The sequence below is a fragment of the Mchenga conophoros genome, linkage group LG16 (genome assembly GCF_057382185.1).
Source record: "Mchenga conophoros isolate Kocher_MC1m ecotype Shallow Benthic linkage group LG16, M_conophoros_male_GT1.1, whole genome shotgun sequence".
Taxonomy (NCBI): domain Eukaryota; kingdom Metazoa; phylum Chordata; class Actinopteri; order Cichliformes; family Cichlidae; genus Mchenga; species Mchenga conophoros.
Window position 1 is genome coordinate 18,906,009 of NC_140541.1, and position 26,441 is coordinate 18,932,449.

Here is a 26,441-nt window from a genome sequence, read left to right on the forward strand (position 1 = left end):
CTGTATAACTGCATCTCTACCAGTTTCTGTGCGCTCCAGCCTCCTCTGGGCCATGTGAAGGGATTTTCCTTAAGGCAGGAGAAATTATCGCCACGAAAAGGAACAGGTTCGGCCATCGCACAGTGGAACAAATTCTCTTCTTAAATAAAAATGAAAAAGGGCTACTTTAAATGCATCATGTTTTTCATTTGCAAGTTCATAAGCAATTTCCATTTCACAATCAATTCTACCCCCAGGTCAAAAATATGTCTGGGAAAATTTCCCTAATATAATATTATTTATATATATACCCGTCTAGCGGTTAATTGCATAAGTGCATGGAGGCAGGACCTCACAGCAGAAGAATACTCCATAATGTGTTGTACATTATCATATGTAACGTGGTATTTTTCAATTATTGTATTTACCAACATCAAGAAGTCTCAAGCAAAGAAAGACCACACAATGGTGCATGTTTAAACAAGGAGAGTTTACTGGTCAAAATTATTTATTAAACAAATAAACCATTTTTTTTTAACCACCAAAAAAAATAAATAAATAAATAAATACACGTTCAAAGCAACACAACGGCGGCCCAATATCAGATAGAATTCCACTCTGTACAGCGGGCAATCTTAATGAAGCAGTTGGTTTTATTTTGTGGATTCAAGCGGTTCTTCATATTTTTGGCCACCAGATGTCACCAGAGAGGACTGTTTTGAAAAGCCCCACTGTATTTCTCAACTGTTCTCAATCAAAACTGAAGCCTGTGGTGGAAGAAGTTCTCAGATCATTCCTATTACAACAATGTAAAAATATTCCAGAGGCATCTGGCTGCAGTTATTATTTATGTTATAGTGTAATTTAAGTTGGTCTTAACATAAATACAACATTTTAATCTTAACATAATAAATTGAGGAAAACATGACCTAGCCTATATTGACTTGCGCCCACAGAAAACCTACACAGGGGCTCCAAAACCACACAAACCCCTGGGCTGTGTGTGGGCACACCCATTTGTGGTCTGCGAGGGACAACTTGGCTTTGCCCTGCCCATAAAACCCATCCACACCTGGCCACTGTGGGCATGCATAGGCAGGTTTGCTGAAAATATGACAGAGAGAAGTGGCTTTCAGCTCTCTGTAGTTGTACTTGTCTAACCAAATGTAACTGAAGATACTGAGGTTTGTACAAAGAAATGTAGCATAGTAGGAATTGAATTCAAACTTTTTTCCAACTTAATTTTCCACAGAATCATCTACTGTACATGCGTGCATAAATGGTACACACTACAATAAATGAATGAAATAAAATATGCCTTATTATTACTGTCCTAGAGCAGCCAAAACATTAAATACATGCTAAAACAAATGGACATAATGTGTAGACTCTCAGCTTTGATTTGAGGGTATGTCATTATCTATTAAACAACTAAATGGCCTGGAGTTGATTTGAGGTGTGGTGCTTGCATTTGGAAGATTTTGTGAAAAATGTGGTTAAAGGAGTTCTTTATGCAGGTGAAACAAGCCATCCTTAAGATGGGAAAACAGAAATTCATTGGACAAATGAAAGCAAGATCAACCTCTACCAGAATGATGGCAAGAAAAAAGCATGCATGGAACAGCTCATGATCCAAGGCATACCAAAACATCTGTAAAACATGGCAGAGGCAGTGTGATGGCTTGGGCATGCATGGCTGCCACTGGCACTGAGACACTAGTATTTATGATGATGTGGCACAGGACAGAACCAGCCAGATGAATTCTGAGGTTTTTAAATGCAGTCAAATTGACTGGATGCCATTTCATAATACAGACTGACAATGACCCAAAACATACAGCCAAAGCAACCCAGGAGTTTATTAAAGTGGAATATTCTTGAATGGCCAGACCAGTCACCTGATCTTAACCCAATTGAATATGCATTTCACTTGTTGAAGACAAAACTAGTTCTTCAAACTTTTATGCAATCTTTTTGTTCAACCCACTTAAGGTCTTTTCTACTGTCCTTGGAAACTTTACATGTTGCCACTGCTGACGTTTAAAGTCAAACCCACTAACCTGGGGTCCCAAGATGTTGTCTGCCTCCTCTGGTGGCAAGCTGCACTTCTGATTGTTGCTGATTGTGTCCATCCCTGTATGAGCAGTTTACCCATCTTCTAATGGCTGCTTTTGTTTTAGATCATCTCAGACAGTGAGCTCATTGTACTTAAATGGCCTTAATCCAGTAGAGCACCGTTGTCATCAGGTGGAACACGAGCAGCAACTGTGTGATCTTGTCATGTTAATATGGACCAAAATCTCTGAGAAATATTTCCAGCACCTTTTTGACTCTATGTCGCAAAGATTTAAGGCAGTTCTGAAGGCAAAAGTGGTAATATACCAATCAAAATAAACCTTCCCTCATCCCTCATCAAGGCCTGGATGGAGGCAGATGAGCTACTTGTAGCATTTACTACCAGGAGCAGCCAGAAAATGGTGGTAGATCCTTTCACTGGAGGTCTGAATATTCCATTTATACTGCTGTGTATCTTGTACTTGTAGGCAACAGTGCTCCGGGGTATCACCACTCAGGTAAAGCATGTTGTTCACTACATGAAGTCTTTCCCAAGTGCTCTAGATTTGTAGATACTGTCAGGCTGCAGCAGAGGGAGCCAGCACATTTTAATATGACCTGTGACCACAGATGGTTTTATCTTCTATGTTTTATTTTCGCGCGGTGTCATGACCAGTGACTGTTGAAAACATGTATATTTATTTACACAGTCACTGGTCGTGACTAAGGCTTTTGAAATGTCAGTTGGTGCCAGGGAACTGATTTTTTATTTTTATTTTTTTCAATAAATGTGGCTTACAGTGACTTTCAATGTACTTGCATATAGGTGATCAGGAAGATCAAGTGCAAACATTCACTTTATGCGCATGCTTCTACAATTAAAAACAGACTGCGGTTCTCCTTGGTAATCCAATCCACGGAGCTTAAAGTGTCATTTCTATGTGCAGATGCTGAAGATGGAGGCTGTGAGGATGGAGACTGTGAGGGGGGAAAGTGGGTTAGGCTGCAAGCTGATTGGAGAGGCTGACTGAAGGAGGGAAGTGAGTCTGGATCAGCTGTTAGCTGTCGATCCTCCTTCCTCCCCTCACCACCACCACCCTCCCCAGCGTCAAGTAAAAAAAAAACAAAAAAAAAAAAAACAACCGGAGTACCCGGCCAGAGAAGACACAGCGTCTGCCTGTGAAGACAGAAGTCAGGTGGACAGCAGCTTTTCGTAGATTTCAGGTGAGGGCAGCGGCTAACGAAGTATTAGCCACATGCTAGCTAGCATTAGCAGCTTGACAGCATTCCGCCGGTAAAGAAAAGCTGCTGTTAGCTTAGCGCCACGGAGCAAGGTTTCTGTAAAAACATGCCTATCGCAGCGGCTTTAGTCTTCATCACTGACTCATTTCAGTGCTATCACTGTATGTGTGAGGTCTGCTGAGACCGGAGCACCTGTTGTTTATCTTAGTTGGTGACCCGGGTCAGACTCTCTTGCAGTGCAGGATCAGCTGAACCCGTATTATTCACAGCATGTATTCTGTGTCTTTGCTACCCTCTGGCAGCATGAACTCTCTCCCAGGAAGAGCCGCACTGTCCCTGTGCAGGCGCACGGCCACAGGCGGGATGATGAGGGTCCTTTCAGGTGCCCCGGCTGCAGGGGTCCTGTCGGCCGACAGGGCCTCTTTCCAAGCTGTGCGGGTCTGCCACTCCGGGACAAGCCGCAAGCCCACCGTCAATACCAAGAAGAGGGGCTACGACATCACCAGAAACCCCTACCTCAACAAGGTGAGCACACGCCTGTCCTGTATTACAGCTTCCCCAATCCAGAGTGAGGAAAGCAGCACATCTTACAATGCTTCGTGCATATGTTTAATATCAGGTAATGACGGCATACAGTGAGTTTTCCACTGCAGATTATGCTTATTATTATTATGGATCAGTCACTTCTACTTTAGATCCATGTAGATGTGATTTGCCTGTTGTGTGCCTTTAAATGATTTTAGTTGCTTCTGTTGATGTAACACAGCTAATGAATAATGTGTGTGATGTTGTTTGTATTACACACAGACGCACACAGAGGCCATATGCCAGAGCTGATAGTGGCTTCATAATCAAAGCCTAATCGTAATGTAAATGTATTTCTTTTGGGTGTGTAACATAAGGTGAAATGGTAAAATGACCAAAGATTTGACATTTATGAGCAACGCTTGGGGGGGGAAGCATCACAAAAGGCACCGAGGTAGTAGCAAGCGCATAATTTTAAGGCCATAACAAAGGACATTAATATACTTTTTTAACTTTGATGTCAAACTACTGCAAGGAACCATATTTCTTAAACCCAGCCTGGGTCACACAGCTGTGTCTACAGGCCACATGATGTCCCGCATACCATGTATGATGGTGAGGGAACATAAACAGAGAGTACAATAAAAATATCACATTCTGAACTGCTCCTAAGTAAACTATGAATGCCACAGCACTTCCTATTTATACAACATAGTAGACTGACATAGCTGTGAATGGTCTTTCTACAGATTCCTGTAACATCTGTCGTACTCTGCCTTTGTCTCTCCTTGTGGAGTGTAATAAATACATAGACTGTCACCATTTTCAAAAAGTGAATTCACAGAGAGAGTACTATTTTGTGCCTTGCTAGCACTGCAAAAACACCAGATTTTGCTTGATATCAGGTCGGTCATGTTTCCTTCCACCAGCGCTGGTGTCGAGTCAGCAGCTACGTGCTGATTCATAGGTCAGTTAAGTGCAAGCAATCAGGAAGTGAAGCCCCGCTTAGATGAAAAAAACAACTTTTCAAACTACCGAGTGAAATCTTTGTGTTTCAAACTTTCTGTCAAACAGCACAGATGACAGTATGCAGTCTGCACTCAGTGTTTCCATAGAAACCAGATGAGCTCTGATCACACAGTGTTACAGTCCAAATCAGTCCCCCTTCCCTCACCCAACTAAAAAAAACACATTTAACTGAATTAGTTCATGTGAATCTCATTGTACCCTTCGCTGTATTGTGCTGTAAAACTATATTACAGCTTTTAATCTTTTACCAATGATAAGGTCTGATTAAAGGTTAAGCTAATAGCACTTTACAGCTCACACACAAGCCCACATTTTCAGCTTCACTTTCTCCTCCGTGTGCTAACATGCTGTGTGTAACGTGGGTTGATTATAACTCCTGGTGAGGCGTGTCACCTTAATGGGTTTACTTTAGCGCCTCTTTACTTGCTCGCTCTGATAGGTTTTGCACATCTTTGTTAATCTGTGACTTTCTTCTCAGTCACCTCTGCTTCCAGGAATACATTAAAATGTTTTCCATACAGTTGTCCTTCCTTCTTTCTGTTCAACGCCAATCTTTTTTGTTATTTAATGTACTAATGAATCATCGTTTCCATTTAACGACCTGCCCTAAGCTGCAGAACCCATTGTCGAGCACGGTGGTGCCACGTGGCATGCAACTCGCAATTAAAATGCAAAGCGTGCAGCTTGTGTAATAACTCTAGGAGTAATAGTTGTAAATAGCACTATCATATTTCACCCCCCACTCTGCCAGCATGAATAATTTGCAGGACATGGGCTCATGAAGACCCACAGAAAAACAAGCTGAGCCTAGAAAGGCCAGTTTTTTCCCCATGTAGGTCAGTGTTTTCACTAGAGGAAGAATCAAAGGAAGGGACGAGGAGGAAAGAGAAGTCGAGCTGACAGGGGAGTGGGTTCAGGCTCCCTTTACTATTGGGCAGAATAAATAGATTAAACCCCACACCCCCACCTATGAGCACTCTTTGTGGGAAGAATGCCAGCGTGGAGGGAGGAGAGCAGCAACAGTAACTGTAACCAGAAGGCAGAAGGGTACAAGTCTGCTGACCAGAAAAAAAACGTCAGTCTCCTTCTCCTGTTGTTTACTACGTGTTCTTTTTGCTCTGCATTTGTTTTCAGTGCAAAGATGGCAACCGGTTTACATAAAGAAAAAACATGGAAAAGGCCACCGTGCTTGTATATGACTAACTCATAATTAAGCTCAAAATTGTGATGCCTAAAGGATGAGTCATTGTGGTCTGGATTGACTGAGTTGGTTACTTAGTATAGCGTTACATAATCGGCCTTCTTCCGCCCTACAGGGAATGGCATTCACCCTGGAGGAGCGCTTACAACTGGGTATCCACGGCTTGCTACCCCCCTGCTTCCTGTCCCAGGATGTCCAAGTCCTGCGCGTCATGAAGAGCTACGAAACACGCACCAATCCTCTGGACAAGTGAGAGAACAGACTCGTTAACAGTAAAGCTGGTGCTGTTCAAGATGGAAACCACACGACAGCTGCAGAAGTTCAGTGAGGTTGTCCCACTGAACATGCTGCTTATCAGGGCTCCCGCTAAATGCTTTCAAAGCAGTGTCCAGACTTGTGGTTGTTTCACACATCATATGTGACTCTTTCCAAGTCATTAAAACTGTTTGGTTAAAATATTAAAGCCACAATGGTGCAAAAATGCAGTAATACCAAAGCGGTGCTTTTCAAAAAACAGTATGGCCCTGTAGTAGAGTCAGAGTGTTAACCGACCTGCCTGCAGTCTAAAACAGCCACAAACCTTTGAGCAACTGAAATCTTACATGAAACAAGAACGGCACAAAACCACGGGAGAAGTTTTCCTCAGTTCCCAAAATTTTGTCCAGATTTCAGTCTTGAACAAAGCGGTTCACTGAATCAAACGACCAGCATCTCACTGCGTTTAGCCAAATAATGGTTAAATATGCAAAAAAATAATAATTTTTAAAAGGGGTTTTAGGGAATTTTTGTACTAGACACATTGTAATTATACAGAAATATTTAGATCAGAAATGGCCTACTGCGTTTCTGAAACACATCATAATGTTTTTTTCTGTCTCAGGTACATCCTGTTGATGACACTACAGGACAGGAATGAGAAGTTGTTCTACCGTTTGCTGACCTCTGACATCGAGGAGTTCATGCCAATCGTCTACACTCCCACTGTCGGCCTGGCTTGCCAGCAATATGGACTCGCCTTCAGGAGACCAAGGTAAACTTCATTCCACTCATCAGCCACTTCATTAGGTACACCTTGCTAGTGCTGGGTTAGATATTTGCTTTAATTAAAATAAATGGGTTAGATTTGAGCCCCACACTGAGCATCGGCTTAAATGTTTTTTTCCTTGTTCTTAGAGCTGGGCGATATATCGAGATTTTAAAAAATATCGATATATTTTTATACGAGATATAAGATGTGACCATATCCTTTATATCGATATAGTCTATGTTACGTTATAATTATACTTGCGGAGCCGCAAGTTTGCCTCTCTTTCGTCCACTTTCGTCTTTACGCAACGTTACTCGGCCTCGCCTCTCCTTCACTGAACACAACTCCCCCTCCTCCCCCATCGCTTCACCTGCAGGAAGCGACAAGATGGACACGGCAAATCTCCGTTAACGAGTTACTGCGCATCGCCCCGTGCGTGGGGCTGGACGGCGTCAACGTGTTAGCTAGCTAACCACGCTAACGAGCTAACCACGCTAACGCCATGCAGCCCAGAGGTGCTGCACGGACTAAAATCCTTTCATTTTCTCAAAAGTTGACAGCGCGCCTTATGTATGAATTCTGGTTGTGCTTGATGGCCGCGAACCGATTTTATGTGGAACACGGCGCTCAGCAATCTGTCAAAAAATGTTTTAGTACGACTTTGGTAAGCTACGGAGCTGCACCGCTTGATGGATTGTCGGAGCATTACGGCTGAGCCTCGCGGAGTGATACGTACTGTGCTTCAACGTAATATTACCCTACTGTGTATAAGGACCATAAATGGCACCTGTTAAGAGACGCGGTTGCAAAGCGGATTTCAAACTCCAGGCTGTCAGTCACGCAGTACAAGTTGGGAACAGAGCAGCTGTGAAATCTGTCTTTGTTATAGTGCTCGTCTTTTACTTTACATTTTGACTGCACATTTGTGAGCTTTTTGTTATGCACAAAAACAACATTGTTTTCTTTTATTTATGGAGCATTATTATTTAATAAATGCTCATAATTTATTTTTGAGTAAATTTTATGTACATCTGCTCTATGTTAATAAAAGTGCCTGTGTGACATCTGGGACACAGCTTTGACTAAGAACTCTCTTTTTGTTCTTACTTTATGGCTTTAAAAAAAGATATATCGAGATATATATCTTATATCGCCATCCAGCTAAAAAATATCGAGATATGAATTTTGGGTCATATCGCCCAGCCCTACTTGTTCTCATGCTTGTTTTGGGCTCATTTTTGTGCCGTTTTTGGTATGCATGTGCATCGGCGTCAGTGTCAGTCGGAAAACAGATTTAACTACTTGTATCATCACTTGACTCATTTACAGAGGACTCTTCATCACCATCCATGACCGAGGCCACATTGCCACGATGCTCAACTCCTGGCCAGAAGAAGACATAAAGGTAAACGGCACGCAATTAATCTGGCGGCTGCTGATTTCTGAGAAAATAATGTCTCAGACACGTTAGTGAAAGTGTTTGCCTTCATCCACAGGCCATTGTAGTGACTGATGGGGAGCGTATCCTTGGCCTGGGGGACCTGGGCAGCTATGGGATGGGCATTCCTGTGGGGAAGCTGGCGCTCTACACAGCCTGCGGTGGGGTTCGGCCACAGCAGTGTCTCCCTGTGCTACTGGATGTTGGCACAGACAACCAGGTGAGCATGACCTCAGAGCAATCAGGTTTTATGAGCTAGTATAGCAGCTCATAAAACCTGGTTCATCAAAGATCTGGCAATAGTTTACAGATGCCAATGCATGCATGCACGGTTTAAGTCTTTCATTAATTTGCTGACCTGTTAAACGTCCTTCCGTTCAGGCACTGCTCAATGACCCTCTGTACATTGGGCTGAAGCACAAGAGAATCAGAGGAAAGGAGTACGATGAACTGATTGATGAGTTCATGCAAGCAGTGACAGATAAGTAAGTGAAAGCACAGGTGAATGAAGGATGAGGAGGCAGTGCTGATGTCAGACTAACCACGCTGTTCCTCCACAGGTACGGGATGAACTGCCTCATACAGTTTGAGGATTTCGCCAACAGCAACGCATTTCGCATCCTCAACAAGTACAGAAATCGATACTGTACCTTCAACGACGACATCCAAGGTGCTTTATTACTCATGGCGTTACAGCCAGGAGCGTCTTACCTTTTATAATATACACTACAATATGTTGATGGGTTCAGTTGGGTAAAAAATTTCTGAAATCTTCCTCATTTCAGGATTCCTGTTTCAGAAATACAATGCTTCAGACAGCAAACGAAAACGTAGCCAACACAGATCAAGATTCTGTGAAGACTCAAAACTAAAAATGAAACAAAGAAGTAAAAATAAAGCAGCTTACTCTAAACAGGCGGTTATATTTGCCCTCACTAGCCTAAGTCATAAAGCACCAACTGTTCCCCAGTGATGATCATCATTTTAGTTCTGCAACAAAAAGGAAATCAGAAAAACTTTATCTTTGTTACTGTAACGCATCAGGTTACTTAGAGGAAATCAAATAGCTGCTGCTTCAGCAAACTTCTTAAGTCCAAGATCAGCTACTTTCTGGCTGTTTAGTACAGTGACGCAGGTCATACAAATAAAAGTCAAACTAATGCTTTGTAATTAAAGTAACAGGTCATACTAGCTGAAGAAAACCACACATGGAAATTTAAAAACATCAGTGTCAGTTCTGATAATGTTGCCCCTTTAATTTTCTTTCAATAGTTACAAAGTTTCACTTCAACACATCAAAAAGTATTTATTTAAATTTCACCATCTTTACTTTCCGTATTGTCATCGTGCACTCACAGTTCACCTGTTAACTATTAACTCTCACCTCATCAGTGAGAGTTAACCTGAGGGTTTTCTCTGGACATTGACTGCTTTTTCCCACTGATTTTCAACCACGTTCTTCTACCTGACCACTTTCATACAAATCCTTTTCTGTTTGTTGTTTGTACAGCGTTTCACTGTAAGAGATCATGAGAGAGACTTCAGACTGCAATCACGAGTGTTTTGTTTTTTCTGCAGGCACGGCTTCTGTAGCTGTTGCAGGGATCTTAGCAGCTTTAAAGATCACCAAGAACAAATTGTCAGACCACACTTTTGTCTTCCAAGGGGCAGGCGAGGTAAGAGGATTTGCTCTCTAGGATTTTATGGTGTTTGGAGCAAAAATAACTGTCCTTAATCCCCGAGAGATAGGAAAACAGTGCCTTCTGTCAAATTGGAATGACAAAGGGTTTCATTTACTTTTACAAAAAAAATGTTTGAAAGACAAAATGCCAGATTTTACTGTGTTTTGAATAAGAAAACATGCTATACACTAGATTTGTAATTTGATGCCAGCACTACATTAAAAAATAATGAGAAAGCAGCATTTTTCTTTGAGAAGTAAAGTGCACAATGTGTTTCTCCATTTAGGTTTCAAGAAGAAAATAAAAGACAGATCTGAATGTTTGAAAATGTTTTAGAAAAATTCTGTAAAGATGAGATGAAAAATACTCAAAGGATAAATTCAATTGGTTTATTATTTAGATAAGTTGGGAAAAAAAAGTTAAACAAGCAAGTAAATAAAGAAAAAAGGCAGAGGAGACAGTGGGGAGGAAAAACTGCCTTTAAACAGGCAGAAACCTCCGGCAGAACCAGGCTCAGGAGGGGACAGTTAACTGCCGGCACTGGTTGGGGGGGGTTAACAGAGGTGGAGCAAGACGAGGCTACATCAGGTGAGGAAGCAGTAGCATCTCTCCTCCGGAACAAGTGGAACCACTTTTTCTTTTTTTTTTCATGCACTTTTCCACGAGCGCTTTTTTCTCCAGGATGAGATTTCTCAGCTCATCGATTGTTTCTGTGTTTTGCTTTTCGCCGGGTACACCGGCTTCCGCGAGTGTGACGCTTATTTTGAGCGATGAAAAAATAACAAAATATAATTTTATTTGTATATTGCAAAATCACAATAATCTTCCAATTTAGAACTACAAGTTAACAAAAAAAAGAACTAACATAAATAAAATACACTTCAGCTAAATACTTCTAATTTATTTTCCCAAACCACGCGGAGCCGCACTATAAGGACTAAAGAGCCGCAGGTTGCCGACCCCTGATCTAAAGAGTATAACAAAAAGGGGGAGCTTCCTGCTCAAAAATGAAATGTCCCCACTGGGCGATCGTGGCTCAAGAGTTAGGAGTTTGCCTTGTAATCGGAAGGTTGCTGGTTCGAGCCCCGGCTTGGACAGTCTCGGCCGTTGTGTCCTTGGGCAAGACACTTTGCCCGTTGCCTACTGGTGGTGGTCAGAGGGCCCGGTGGCGCCAGTGTCCGGCAGCCTCGCCTCTGTCAGTGCGCCCCAGGGTGGCTGTAGCTACAATGTAGCTTGCCATCACCAGTGTGTGAATGTGTGCGTGAATGGGTGGATGACGGAACGTGTAAAGCGCTTTCCTTAGTAAAATAAAGCGCTGTACAAATACAGGCCATTTACCATTTTTCTGGGCGTGGGTGCTTAACTAGTTAAAAAGAACAAAAAAACAAACAAACATCTGTCTCCTATTTTTAATGTCACACAGGAAAGAAGCTTCAATATCTGATGAGAAGACATTAATTTGTTGGTGTTTGTGGTGTTTGGTGCAGTTTTGGTGTTGTTTTCTTGGTTGTTGTTTATTTACATGGAGATGAAGATCTCTAACAAGTTGATTTGTTCACATTTGCTCATCTTAATTTTTAAGAGGAATGTGTTTTTTGGGTTTGTACACTATATGCATGTAAGGCAACCGTTTCCTTTTTCACTATTTTTGTGTGCTGCATTTTTCTCTTTTAACAAAAGGGGAACAAAAGACATTTAAGTCGACCTAAGATGATTTGTTTCAATTATCTTGAAGGTCTTACTGAGGTGATGCAAAGTGAAACATGCTTTCTTCTTTTTTGGTAATATGCTGGAAAAGCTTGAAAATTGACCTTGAATGTGCTTACAAAGTGCTTGAATTTGACCCTGAAAAATGTGTATGAACCCTGCCATTAGCTGTGTATATATATATATATATACAGTCTGCCATTAATGGTGCACAGATGTGGAGATTCACATGACATGTCCACTAATGCACCTCTGTAGCGTCCCAGCTTTCGAAATGTGTGCGAACTGACGAATAAGATGGTCGTTATTCTTTTGAGTTTAGAGAATACAGCTTCCATAACTTTCTAGGAAAATTTCAGTTTTGGATTTTTGGGTCATGGGACAGTTTTCCACTTCACCTCATTCCATCTTGAACGAGCCCAGCCACCAGTGAAAGTGGTTTTAAGGGAGTTATTAACACTGCAGCACAGTGTCTGTTTGTAATGCTAGGCCCTAAATCACATATTTGGTGATTTTTATAAATTCAATATTCTAATATAGCAAGCAACTTTTCTTTTCAGGAACACAAAATGTAAAAAGATTTTCCTAACATTTTTATTTGTAGTTATTTATTCATCGTTCATGTCACGCCCGGCAGCTCTGATGGCTGACACGTGTTTCTTATGTCTTTTCTTTACTTTTTAAAATTTTGCATTGGTTGTTGTTAATGAAAATAGACTGGCAAATTGTTTATTAGCAAATAAATAATAATAAATATTATTTGCTTTAAAGATCACAACCATTTAAGGTTCTGTGTTGTCTCTCGCAGAGAGAATTATCTCTGCTTTTGATAAAATAAATCATAAAATCAGCTGATCTTGGATAAGCAGAATAAAATGAATGGATGCATCATGAAATCCACAAATTCTTTGGTGAAAATTTGTTGAATTTTGTGGTTCCTGGAGTGATAACCTGGAGAACACCAGCTGCCAGTTTGGCTTTAGGAGACACCATTTCGTCTTTTAATATTAGGCTTAATACCCTTTACTTTTTACCTCTCAGTTGTAATAGGCTGATCAGGTATTGTCGTAACTCGGCCATAATGATGTAAATATAGTTATAGTGCTGGAATAGGTGACTCAGAGGAAGTCCTAAGAGGCTGGGTGGCTTCCCATGAGTGAATTTTCTCCATTTATCTCTTTGGAACATCGCCTCAGATGTTTATACACCACATCTGGATGTCATTAAAATTTGGCTCTTCTCTCGCCTTGGTTATTCCTCACCCTCATCTCTCTGGGCTCTCCTTTTTCTCTTTCCCATCACCACCAACCAATCGAGGCAAAAGGCTCCTTTTCCTTAAGCCTGGTACTGCCACCGGTTTCTTCCTGTTAAAAGGGGGTTTTTCCTTTCCACTGTCGCCAAGTGCTGCTGATAGAGGATCATCTTGTTGTTGGGGGTTTTCTCTCTAACATTGTAGGGTCTTTACTTTACAGCCTAAAGGACCTTGAGGTGACTATTGTTATGATTGGGTTCTACGTCAATAGAACTCAATGAATAAAAATGTCCTTCATTTGACTATTTCATTACCAAGTCTTTCACAGAGTGGTCCAGCTATCTCCATCTTTTTATTGGTGTTTTTTTTTTTTTTTAAATACCCTCTCCCATTACAAATTAACTCAATTTGTTTAGCATTACTTTCTAGCATAATCCCAGTTTTTTTAAATGTAGTGCTGGCATCGTATTCAGAATTCACTAACTGCCTTTGTGCCACCGTAGCCTAAATATTTATTCAGATTAGGTTTGTATCTAAAAGTGGGGACTATAATGCAGATGGAGAATTTTTCTTTTCTTTTCTCTCCCCACCAGGCTGCTTTGGGTATTGCTCATCTGCTTATAATGGCCATGGCCAAGGAAGGATTGAGTAAAGAAGAAGCTGCCAAGAAGATCTGGATGGTGGACTCAAAGGGCCTCATTGTGAAGGTAAAATATTTCCTCATGTGTTTCCTAAAGCAAAAAACAGCTGGATGTGGAGTCGTGAAACAAGATCTTTATACACAAATACAGGGAAGAAGCCACCTAAACCATGAGAAGGAGGAGTTTGCTCATGAGCACGCGCAAATCAAAACGCTGGAGGAGGTGGTGAGCACCATCAAACCCACTGCCATTATAGGTGAGTTTACTTCAGTAAAGTGCATGCAGTGGATAAATCCTGGGATTTTTTTTAGCTTTGTATTACTTTAAAGGCTAAAAACATCCACAGTGTCATACGTAAAACTATTTTTTTAACCTTTTTTATTTAACCATTTACACTAATTCCCAACCAGGTACAGGAAAACACACAACGCTATTTAAGGTGAATTTCTTGCATCCAGCTTTGTTTATTACAGTAACACCTTAGTAATTTGCTACAAATCAACTAATTCTCTCTCTTTCCATTTAACCCAATTCATCAAATTCAACAGTATTTTCAATGTTTATTGGTTTAAATTCCAAACACTGCATGTTTGATGAACTGCCAGAATTGTAGAACCACTTGGATGACAAGACAGCGTTGTTTCAACATTCAAGTTATAATTTTTTAAGTTACTTAAATTAAGTTAAATAAATTAAGATAACTACAAAAAGAAATGGATCCTAACTTAAAAACTAAAAACTGAGGCTTTAATTTTAAACAGATTTCACTAAACCAGGATCAGAGTCCTTTAAATGCCAGCATTGATACATCGTGTTAGTGCCGTTGTTGTGGTGAACCTGGCGTGTTCTTGTTTTGGAAAAGGCGTCGCTGCAATTGGAGGAGCCTTTACAGAGAAGATAATTAAAGACATGGCGTCTTTCAACGAGAGGCCAATCATCTTTGCTCTGAGTAATCCTACCAGCAAGGCCGAGTGCACAGCAGAGCAGTGCTACAAGCTCACAGAGGTAACGCTCAACTCAACTCACCCTCCCAAAATTACAACCCCAATTCCAACAAAGTTTGGATGCTGTGTAAAAATAAAAAATGAGTTTTGGAGTTTATTTATTCACAATAGGGTGGAGAAGGCAACTGAAAAAAATGTACAATTTTAAGAAAAAAATAAGGTCATTTTTAGTTTGATGGGAGCTGCGTGTCTCAGAAAGGTTGGGGCAGGGTTTATGTTTACCATTGTGTGGCTGTAAACATCTGGGAACTGAGAAGACCAGCTGTCGGACTTTCAGGAGAGGAATGCTGACCGATTCTTGTCTGATAAAGGATTCGTCATGTTTTTTGTTTTGTGACGCTCGAGGCGTCTTCAGCCAATGAAAGGTCTGGAGTGCAGGCAGGCCAGTTCAGCACCCGCACTCTTCTGCTACAAAGCCATGCTGGCCATATTGTAGATCCGATATGTGGTTTGTCATTGTGCTGTTGAAATATGTAAGGCATATGTTGCTTTAAAATCTTTCAGCACTGGTGGTGTCTTTCTAAGTCACGGACATCCAATATTGATTGTTGACCTGATCCTTCTGCACAGATTTCTCAGAATCTGTTGTTGACATTGAGTTATTCAAAGTCTTTACAGTTTGACATTGAATAACATTATCCTGAAATGTTCCAGAATTTGTAGATGAAACCTCATGTTGCCAAATGTTTACTTTGGAGAAGTTGTGTTTAAACCCAATCATGCTACTAAGCTGTTGCCAGTGAACCTAATTAGTTGCAAAATGTTCATCCAGCTGTTTCTTTTAGTACTGCTTACTTTCTACCCTTACAGAGATGTGTTCAAAGTCAAAAGGAGATATTTTTCTATAAAATAGTTCATTTTCTCAGTTTAAACATCTAATGTGTTTTCTGCATTCTACTGTGATTAAAATACGGCTTTAAGACACTTCTGTTGTTACTTATATTTTATATAATGTTGTAGATTGTAAATGAAATCATGAAGCATTCACAGCATATACAAGAGCACCACATTCTTACATGGTTTTCCATCATTGTTTTTTTATTTTAATTATCATTAATGAAGTGAACTCGCTCCTTCCCCTCTCTTTAACAAGGGTCGGGGCATCTTTGCTAGTGGAAGTCCCTTTCATAAGGTGACGCTGGCAGATGGACGCACCTTCTACCCCGGACAGGGTAACAATGCCTACGTCTTCCCTGGAGTCGCTTTGGGCGTTATAGCCTGCGGAGTCCGCCACATATCTGATGACATTTTCCTCACCACCGCAGAGGTACGTTCCACCATTACTGTGTGTACGTCGCATTGTTAGATGAGAATTTTATTTGAAAAACTAGATTTTTAGATGCATTTATTTTTACTTTCAGCGCAGTGATGTCTCTCTCTTTAGACCGTACATAGTAATCATGTAAATGTTTAGATTTCTCTCCTGAGACAAACTTAATCTTTATTATGTTTACTTCAAAATAATTTAATTGGCTGTCCTTGCCTGTTTCTCTCAGGCGATTGCCAACATGGTCACAGAGGAGCACCTGGCTGAGGGAAGGCTTTATCCTCCTCTCAACACCATTAGAGAGGTGTCCTTCAAGATCGCAGTGAAGGTAGGAAAGCTGGTCAGCTGGTACTTCTGAAACATATAACCTCAATCTCATGCAGTAGTAAGTGTGGGTTGCTGCCCTCTTCACTGGGCTTTTAAATAAAGTTTTGAATTCCTAAGTTGAGATTTGCCATAAAATGTATATTGTGATATTTACATTTGAACAGTAATCAAATTCATGGAATTTAAATATATGTTAATCTTCATTTCTCTGACCTAGTGGTTTTTTTTACCCAGAATCAATCGCTCAGGTACAGTAAAAGAGAAACGGTTCAGCCTCGAAGTTTCAGGCTCAGTGTCTTAGGGAGGAATAGGCGGATAACCTGCTCTACCCCGTCAGGTGTAGTTGCCCCTTGTAAGTGTCCAAAATCCCCATTTTTCCTTTTGTTTCTTCCTTTCCCAGATCGTCAACTACGCATACAGAAACAACATTGCTTCAGTGTACCCGGAGCCTAAGGACAAGGAGGCGTTTGTGCTGTCTCAGACCTACAGTTCTGATTACGACTCCTTCACTCTGGACACATACGACTGGCCAGAGGAGGCCATGAAGGTCCAGGACGTGTGATTGGGGTCATCGGCGTCTCGTTCTCTCTCTAAACTAAACACGCTGCCGTAGCGGCACGTAAAAATTGCCTCTATTCTGAAATTTTGCCTTTTCGTTTTTTTGTTTCTCTTTTCTTTTATTTATGTGACTAAACAGCTGCCCCGAGTAAAGCCAACCAAATACTACATAAGAAGATTATCTCAGTTTTCTGAGTGTTGTTATTTCAAGTCATTTTATCCTCTTTTAGCTCTCTACTTTTAGTTTTCCATAAAAAAACATTTTAAATACGCACAAAAGCATATCAGATATCATTCTCACAGCATAAACCAATCTGATTTCACAGTGTATCACAACATGTTTTTCTTGTCTTGACATGAAGGAACAGAGGACTTATTTTGAAGACTCTCTGTGCCTCTTACTGTGTGAACTCAGGATGTCCATGTTTTCATATTCCAAGTTCAAACTGTTATAAGAGACACATCTGGCTCGTCCCAGATTTTCCACTCCATCCCTGTGTGCACATATGTTAGCCTGCACGCAGGGCATAAAACACTCCATTATCAACCTGTTTCTATATAAAACGAGTGATTTCTGACAGCAGGCACTACTCACATACTCTTTTTTTTATGTGTTTGGAGGAAGCATCGGTAAATTGAGTTATCCTCGTTTTTGTTCACAGTGCTGTGCTTCCCTTTGTTTGTTTTGTAAAGAGCTCTGCCTAATGTGTTTTTGCCAAAGTTGTCAGCTGTATCATATTTTACTCCTAGAGGACGTGATGCTGTGGACGCTTTAGCACTGAGAGATATGCTTGAAGTTTTCAAAGGGAACATGAAGCTTTTTAAATAAAAGTATCAATAAGATATGAGTGCATCCTGGACTCTTTTTTTCTTTTTTCCCCCCCAAACAGATTACATAGCTTACAACCGTATACAGCACTGTGCAAAAGTCTTGTGCAAACCTTCTTTTCTTTATATTTTTCTTGCAAGCAGCCAGACTTCATTGTCATTTTTAAAGTGGTTTGAGCACTGGTTCTCTGGGCTCTCTGAAAGTCTTTCAAACTAAATGCATAATTTCCTGATTATTTCCTGTGCTCAGAAGGACTAAAACCACACTTGTTCATGGGGTAGATGTGGTGGTTTGGAAAACACACATAAAAAAAAAAATATATATATATACACACACACACACACACACACACACACATCCTATTCCTATTCATGTAGCCCCTTCCGCCGGGGTTACTTGCGTAGTAGCATTCCAACAACGCCCTGTTTTCGTCTCTTGCCCACCGATGCCTTCTTGTTCCAGTAGCCCACTTTTTGTCAGGGTGCCCTGGTTCCTCAACACCTGACGCAGACCTTGCTGATCCGGGCGACGTCCGAGCCGGCATGCCTTCATATTTATCTGTCTCGCTCATGTCTGCGGTAGGCTCGCTTAGCATAGATATATATATATATATTATGGAATGCCCTTTAGGAAAATATTATATATATTCCAACCAAAGTCTGAATATATAGAATGAAACTTGAATATATAGAATGATCTTCTGAATATATGAAATGAAACTTGAATATATAGAACGATCTTCTGAATATATAGAATGAAACTTGAATATATAGAATGAAACTTGAATATATAGAATGATCTTCTGAATATATAGAATGATCTTCTGAATATATAGAATGAAACTTGAATATATAGAACGATCTTCTGAATATATAGAATGAAACTTGAATATATAGAATGAAACTTGAATATATAGAATGATCTCCTGAATATATAGAATGAAACTTGAATATATAGAACGATCTTCTGAATATATAGAATGAAACTTGAATATATAGAATGAAACTTGAATATATAGAACGATCTTCTGAATATATAGAATGAAACTTGAATATATAGAATGAAACTTGAATATATAGAATGATCTTCTGAATATATGAAATGAAACTTGAATATATAGAATGAAACTTGAATATATAGAACGATCTTCTGAATATATAGAATGAAACTTGAATATATAGAATTAAACTTGAATATATAGAATGATCTTCTGAATATATAGAATGAAACTTGAATATATAGAATGATCTTCTGAATATATGAAATGAAACTTGAATATATAGAATGAAACTTGAATATATAGAATGAAACTTGAATATATAGAATGAAACTTGAATATATAGAACGATCTTCTGAATATATAGAATGAAACTTGAATATATAGAATGAAACTTGAATATATAGAATGATCTTCTGAATATATGAAATGAAACTTGAATATATAGAATGAAACTTGAATATATAGAATGAAACTTGAATATATATAGAATGAAACTTGAATATATAGAACGATCTTCTGAATATATAGAATGAAACTTGAATATATAGAATGAAACTTGAATATATAGAATGATCTTCTGAATATATAGAATGAAACTTGAATATATAGAATGAAACTTGAATATATAGAATGATCTTCTGAATATATGAAATGAAACTTGAATATATGAAATGAAACTTGAATATATGAAATGAAACTTGAATATATAGAATGATCTTCTGAATATATGAAATGAAACTTGAATATATGAAATGAAACTTGAATATATGAAATGAAACTTGAATATATGAAATGAAACTTGAATATATAGAATGATCTTCTGAATATATAGAATGAAGCTTGAATATATGAAATGAAACTTGAATATATGAAATGAAACTTGAATATATAGAATGATCTTCTGAATATATAGAATGAAGCTTGACGTCACGGAGGCGCTTGCGCCATCTAGTGTTTTCCTTGTTCGTACCTGCGAGGAATGGCACTATGAGCCAGTCCGCACGGAATTTTGTGGCTCAAATTCTAAGTAATGAGGAGCTAATTAACACCTTGGCAAATGCATGTTCTGGCCAACCTAATATTTGTACTAGTGTACCGCATCGTACTACTGATGAAGAAATTTATTCACTTTTTCATCGTGGAAGACCAAATGCAGTGAACCTCTCCGGTCAGATAACCCCTGGCTATCCAGCTAACGTTATAGAGAACGTGCCTTCCACATCACAGGAGTGCCCCACAACAGGTCCCATCTACAATCTTAGACCTTTTACTCGAAAGGGCCCAAGGCAGAAGAGGTAAGAACAGAACTAAATGCACTGAAATTACTAGTGGAAGGTTAGTAATAGCCCGTAGGTTTCAATTGCTCGACGAAGCTAAGTAAACAAAAATATCACAAAAAAACAAAACAAAAAAACTGTGCGATAGACTGACAGCGTGTGGACGTGGAGACTAAACTGTGCACAACAGTTAATTTGTTTAATTGTGGAAACATTTCTATAATATTTCACGTCCCGTAAGCTTAATCTGCAAACATTGTGTAAAAGCAAAGCACATCAGTTGTTACAATACATAGTTGTTGGCAGTATATAATTTAATGAAACCTTTTTTAAAGCAACAAAAAGTACTCCGTGAATTGAAGACATTTGTTTATGTGATTGTTAAGTTTCTCCACCCATCCATCCCACTATCTTCCATCATCTATCCATCCATTCATCCATCCATTCTCTTCCACTTATCCAATTCAGGATTCCAAGAGCCTATCCTAGCTACCATGGGGCTAGAGGGTGTTTATTAATGCAGATTAGACATGTGTACAGCATGGTGTATTTTTTTAATTAAATGTACTTCATTGATCAGAGAAGTGTAATATAACATGCAGAAATGTTTAATTTGCCTTTATCCTCCATTAGGTTTCCAGCACAACTAAGCAGGTCACATTCTGTGGCTCAGTCTTTCACCAAAGAAGTGATTCTCTTGCCAGACCATCTAACTACACATGTGCCAAGGCGTAACAAAAAAGCTTGGCTTTTTGAAAATGGACATATAAAATCTGCACTGGAGTTTAGCTGTGACTGGGACTCAGACAAAGTAATGCAGGCAATAAGGACTGCCTTCCAGCCAGTTGTTGAAGGATGCAGGTAAGCATTAGATCCTTTTTTATAAAAAAAAAAAAAATTTTTGTTACTTAGATTATTATACTATTAAAGGTCAACTTTGGGTATTTCCAAAAAGGATCTGGGAGCACCGATCAGATGACTGGATTGATATCTTTTAGAGTTAACAAAAATTAAGCCTTTTAATGTATTGTATTGTATTGTAGTCTGTTAGCCTTAACAAAAATTTCATATACACTATGTTTTCTTCCTCCCCTAGGCTACAGATTTTGCTGGCATGCCACACCAAACTAGTTGAGCCATCACTCACTTCCAAACAGACTTTGAATGGAGACCTTGTGAAAAAACTGTTTCATCAGAAGTCAATTTATGTCAGACCTGACAAGGTCATCTTATGTGAGGACAATGAATCAGTAAGTAATCCTGATCATTTCAGCAAATGTATGTATTTTCATAAAATGAGAGTGAAAAAGGCAAAGATGGATTTTAAACTCCCTTAAACATTGTCACTTGTATTATGTTTTAATACATAATACATAAACATATTACTAATATTTATTATGACATTTTGTTGTCAGTATAATGGAATGTATTATCTGTTTTAATTTACAGACATATTCTGATGGAGAGAGTAGCCATACAAGCAGGCAGGATTTCACAGAAACGTTGAATTCTGACAAATGCGGTAAATATTCCTATCTAAAAGTCGCTCCAAATAAACTGTAAATTAAGTTGGTTCAGTGTCTGTTACTTAGTCATCTCAGCCATTGTGTCTTTAGTTAAGTGTCAAGTCTTTGTTAAAATCATATTTAAATTTAGTTTAATATTTTGAGCAGGAAGAAATGTACCCCTAAATACATGAAAAGCAAAAGCTATAAATGTGATTAGATGTTATTCAAAAGTTAAACTCCTGTTCTTTGTGTTCTCACAGTTGAAATTTCTAAAGAAGTTCCCTCAGCCATTCCCATTGTTAACGCACAGTCCATGTCTGTTGATGATGAGGTCATCTGGTGCGTTGCTACCCAAGATGTTTGTACTGTTGAATCTTCCATCTCTGCTGACACCCTCACAATGTCCACCAATCCTGCTGTCGTTGCTACTGATGAGGATGAGCCTTACTCCAGTGGAACATCTGCCTTTGTCAGTTACAACACACCTGGCTTATCAGTGGGTTCTTCTGCCAGTGTTACTGGTGACACACGTGTCTTCTCTAGTAACACCTCCAGTGTGTCCAATGGACCTACCCAGCCAAGTTTATCCAGCACATCCTACAGGTATGTGTTTTGTACATGTTTGTATCTTTTAATCTTTTGAGCTATATTGTGCAAAAGTCATGACCCACCCCTGCTTTCTTTGTATTTTGCTGGAAAAATAGGAAAGAAGCGCAGTGATTTACTGAAGTCTACAAAATTCTGTCTACAAACAGACATGGAAGCGCAGTATATTAGAGTAGAACAAAACTTGTAGAATTTTAATGAGCTTAAAATTCAAAATGTGATATGAGCTACTTTAGTCTTCAACATAGCTTGAACTCTCTTAACCAAGCTTTCTTGATGGTGATGTCTTCTTTTTATTGAATTTCTTTAAGCATGGTTCAGGAATAGTTTTCCAGGCTTTTTGTTCTGTTCTCTGTCAAGATGATCCCACACAACTTTAATAATGCTGAGGCCAATCTATGTATTGTGATAATGTAATTCTGTCAACATCATTTATATGTAATTTAACTAAATAATTTACAAAACATTCTGGCTTTGCAGTACATATCTTGGCCTGTTTGAGGAAGAATACCTGTCAGATGACCCCGACCTCCAAGAAGCCATTTCAAGGTCTTTAGACTCAAGTGCAAGTGAAAGGTCAGTACAACACAAACTTTTACATGTTGAAAGGTCAACATATTAACCATTATTTTATGTTTGTTGCGGAAAAGGAGTCATCTACTGTCTAGTTTTGGATCAGTTTGAATAAGCAAACTACGAACTGCAACCTGTGATTTCTGTTGTCATTTGAAGATTACCAAGGCTATCAGATTACTTATATTTTACTTGATATATGTTTTGGTTTATTTTTACTTTTTTGAATGGAGGTTGGTTGTCAGTGTTGGATCTTGTTGTTTTTCTTGTTCTGCTTGTATTTATATAGTGTATTTATACTATTTATAAATACTAGTGTATTTATGACAAGATAAAAATGTAAACTTAGTTTAACTTAAACTTAATCTTTTTTCCATTATCACAAACATTCTTGATTTGTATCTCTTTTTTGTTAAATATCAATTACAGTCTTAAGAATGGTACATCATTATTCTGTTGGTGGGTTATTGCCATTGAGACTAGTATATTTCTTTACTGTTTTTTTTTTTGTGTGTGTGTATGTTTCAGTGACGTCCAGAGCTTAGAGAGAATCTTGGAGCAGATTGTTACTAGAGTAAATAATGACAGCACTGTACGCTTCAACATCATAAGGCGAAATGTGTGGGATGGAGCATCCAGAGCCATGGGCAGATCCAATTTTTCACCAGAGAAAAAAATAGATGTGAAGTTTACTGATGACTATGGAATATCTGAGGGTGCTGTTGACAATGGAGGACCTACTCGGGAGTTCTTCCGACTTTGCCTCTGTGAAGTCAAGGACAAACTTGGCATCTTTGAAGGTCCACCCAATGCTAAAGTTCTTACGTGCAATTCTAAAGGTACTTATGATTTTATTAATTGTTGCCATTTGATTTATTTTACATCAATACATTATACATCAATTGGTTTGTGATTACATGTACGAGTTTAGTATCTCATACAGTTAACTAAACACATTTTTTTGGCAATGACAGAATTTTTGTACCACCACAGAGGATTTTAAAAAATTAAACCTAGATTGACTGAAGGGAAGATTGTCTGCTTTAGTTGAAAGGTTTGAAACAGTACTACATATTTAGAAATTCTGGTCATTTTTATACATGCTCTCTCATTTCTCAAAAGTAATTATTCAAATGACTGATATGGTGTAATTCAACAATCAAGAGATGCACTTATGAATGGAAACACAGATGTTTTACAACAAGGTGCAATAGTAAATAACTGGAAGGACTTTGCCAGAAAACATCTAAAAGAACTATGCTATACTACTATGAAGATATGGACAGATGACACCAAGATTAACCAAAATGATGGAAGGAGAAAAGCATAGTAAAGAAAAGAATAGCTTAAGTCACACATGGTGGAAGCAGTGTTATGACACGGGCATGAGTAGCTGCCATAGAACCAAGCCACTACTGTTGTCAATGATAGCACTGGTGATTTGTGAAGTGTAAAGGGCAATCTGTTCAGATTCAGCCAAATGCAAATGCTAAATTGATTGGACAGTGTAAATTGATAATAACCCAAAGCATAACAAGCCAGCTCAGTTACCTGATCTGACTGTAAGGCTGTAAAGAATTGTAAAGAATTTTAATCCTTGTATTAAAAATAATACATAAAATGGTGTTAGCTTTCAATCACTTGTCTAAAGCAACCATCTTTAAAGATGGTGGATAATGTATAAAATTGACTGTAATTCCTAATCAGCTGGTGCCATTTTTTAATAAAATACCTCGAAGGAATTGCACTTTAGTATCATCTTGATTGTTTGGTATTAAAATCCAAGGTGGTGGTGCACAGCAAAATTAAGATGATTTTGTTATTATCCAAACTATTATGGGTGCAACTGTATGGGCAATATTTTTTTCAGAAATAATATTTGGTAACTTGTACTATAAAAAATGCCACAGTAACAAAAATAATGATGCAAGCTTTTGAGATGATGTTTTATTTTATTTGTTAACAGCAATGAAAGATAATGGATACTACTATGCTGGCCAGATCATGGCAATGTCAATTGCCCACGGGGGACAGAGTCCATGTTTCTTGTCTGAACTCTTCTATGAGTGTCTTCAAAAGGGTCCAGACAATGTAAAAGTCAGCACTGATCATATTACTGATGAGGAAACAAGGTCACAAGTGCAGTCGGTGAGCATATTTTCCTTTGGTTCTTTCAATTTCATTGTAGGTCTTTTTTTGCTTGTCCAACATTTTTACTAACACTTCCCTAATTTTTCTTGCCCGAGTCCTGCACCTTTCTAGTAAAAGATCAAACATTTTAATGGCTACAAGAAGGAAGAACTAAAAATGTGTGTGGCAGGTTATGGTTCTGTTGGTTACTGCCCAAGAAACTCCAAGTTTCAGTTTTCAGAATTTAATGATTGCACTTGTTTTCCAGCTCAATAACTTATACCTCAGCCTCCTGATCGGTTATGGGGTTTCATAGGGTTAATGTACTAATTAAACACTGGAGCTATTAGTTTTGTATGTTCTACTAAATAGTAGAGTCAAATAATTCATTTTATAATTTCCTCATATTGTTTTTAGATCATACAGGCCGAGAATGATCTACAGCTGCAAGATGCAGTTGCACAGGCAGCCAGCTTGATCAGTCTTGCTGGTCACAATGTTCGCATAACACTTCAAAACAAACAAGAAACTGCTTTGGATCTGGCTCACTGGTATGTCCTTCAACGGACCCGTGCACCTTTTGAAAGGTATGTCTAAACACATACTGTAATGGTAAAAAATTAAGCCTGTCAAACTAAAGTCACTGTGTTGTGAAACGGGTATTAGCCTGTTTGGGTGGTACAGGTCTGTAGCGCTCCATGCTAGTACAGTTCATAACAAAACAGATATCTTTCATTCATGAAATTAAAATTCACATAAAACGTTGTATCTGTGCCGATGTAGGCATGTGTTTAAATATGTAAATAAAAATAGATTCAAATTGAGTAGCATTTGGGTTGATTGTAGACTGACAGAAAAGGTATGCCAATGGAACAAGAGACCAGATGTATTTGAAAGCAATTTGTCACTTTTACTCCAATTCATGACAGGTCCCTGTGTATCATATTTCAGCTCAGTTGTTCCATGTATAGGCATTCTTTATCTGTATCTAAGACAGTCTGGCCCTGTAAGGGGAAAAATGTTCTTCACCTCTGATACAGCAGTCCACAGGAAAGTAAAATGTAATTAGTTCAGAAATGTCTCTTGATAAAACCTCAAAACCTCTTGTTATGATACAGGTTCCAAATCCAATCAAATACAAATATAATAATAGTAATATAAAATACAATTTGATTTTGTTTTATTTTGGCTAGGTTCAGAGATGGCTTGAGGTCTCTAGGTGTCCTAGATGCTCTACAGACATACCCTCTTCAGATGAAGTGCCTTTTCGTGAAAGCTGGAATGGCTCTCAGAGCAACTGATATGGAGAATCTATTCCAGATCATTCACTCCGAACGAGGGAGTAATGCATTTCAAGATGAGTGCCGGACCCTGGCTTTCTGGCAAGACTATCTTCAGGAAGCAGAATGTGAGTTTACTACTTGGCACATTGTTTGACCATAAATCAAAATTCTCACTTTTGTGCAGCAGCATCATGAAATTACAGACATAGATGCCATAACAAAAAAGGTAGATAGATAGTACTGATGCAAGTGCTGGGTTTACAAAGAACATTGTATCCAAATGTGATTTCAGTTTGACTTC

General features: G+C 38.8%; 2 protein-coding genes across 3 annotated transcripts in view; both read left to right on the plus strand.

Annotated features, from left to right (window-relative positions):
- The first annotated feature begins 3,008 nt into the window (after positions 1 to 3,008).
- me3 (malic enzyme 3, NADP(+)-dependent, mitochondrial) lies at positions 3,009 to 17,777 on the plus strand. Its single transcript, XM_085249132.1, has 15 exons — positions 3,009 to 3,258; positions 3,579 to 3,801; positions 6,147 to 6,280; positions 6,912 to 7,061; positions 8,388 to 8,463; positions 8,555 to 8,716; positions 8,878 to 8,981; positions 9,057 to 9,166; positions 10,075 to 10,172; positions 13,731 to 13,844; positions 13,929 to 14,034; positions 14,641 to 14,783; positions 15,876 to 16,049; positions 16,279 to 16,377; positions 16,777 to 17,777. The coding sequence occupies exons 2-15, from the start codon at positions 3,580 to 3,582 to the stop codon at positions 16,936 to 16,938; spliced, it is 1,854 nt and encodes a 617-aa protein (XP_085105258.1). The 5' UTR covers positions 3,009 to 3,258; position 3,579; the 3' UTR covers positions 16,939 to 17,777.
- A 1,973-nt stretch (positions 17,778 to 19,750) lies between these two features.
- LOC146556598 (G2/M phase-specific E3 ubiquitin-protein ligase-like) overlaps positions 19,751 to 26,441 on the plus strand; it is a 7,578-nt gene continuing 887 nt past the window's right edge. Inside the window, exons 1-10 of one of the 2 annotated variants that reach the window (XM_085250290.1) lie at positions 19,751 to 20,058; positions 20,674 to 20,901; positions 21,137 to 21,290; positions 21,490 to 21,562; positions 21,809 to 22,151; positions 22,635 to 22,730; positions 23,256 to 23,566; positions 24,694 to 24,875; positions 25,275 to 25,444; positions 26,051 to 26,265. In XM_085250290.1, the coding sequence (XP_085106416.1) occupies positions 19,751 to 20,058; positions 20,674 to 20,901; positions 21,137 to 21,290; positions 21,490 to 21,562; positions 21,809 to 22,151; positions 22,635 to 22,730; positions 23,256 to 23,566; positions 24,694 to 24,875; positions 25,275 to 25,444; positions 26,051 to 26,265 (2,080 nt within the window). Of the gene's footprint in view, positions 20,902 to 21,136; positions 21,291 to 21,489; positions 21,563 to 21,808; positions 22,152 to 22,634; positions 22,731 to 23,255; positions 23,567 to 24,693; positions 24,876 to 25,274; positions 25,445 to 26,050; positions 26,266 to 26,441 lie in introns of both variants that reach the window. The other variant, XM_085250291.1, reaches the window with a different exon arrangement.

Coding starts and splice junctions, on each gene's coding strand:
- me3 (XM_085249132.1), top strand. CDS start 3,580: ATGAACTCTCTCCCAGGAAGAGCCGCACTGTCCCTGTGCAGGCGCACG. Junction 8,464..8,554: donor GGCCAGAAGAAGACATAAAG/GTAAACGGCACG, acceptor CTTCATCCACAG/GCCATTGTAGTGACTGATGG. Junction 14,784..15,875: donor AGTGCTACAAGCTCACAGAG/GTAACGCTCAAC, acceptor CTCTTTAACAAG/GGTCGGGGCATCTTTGCTAG.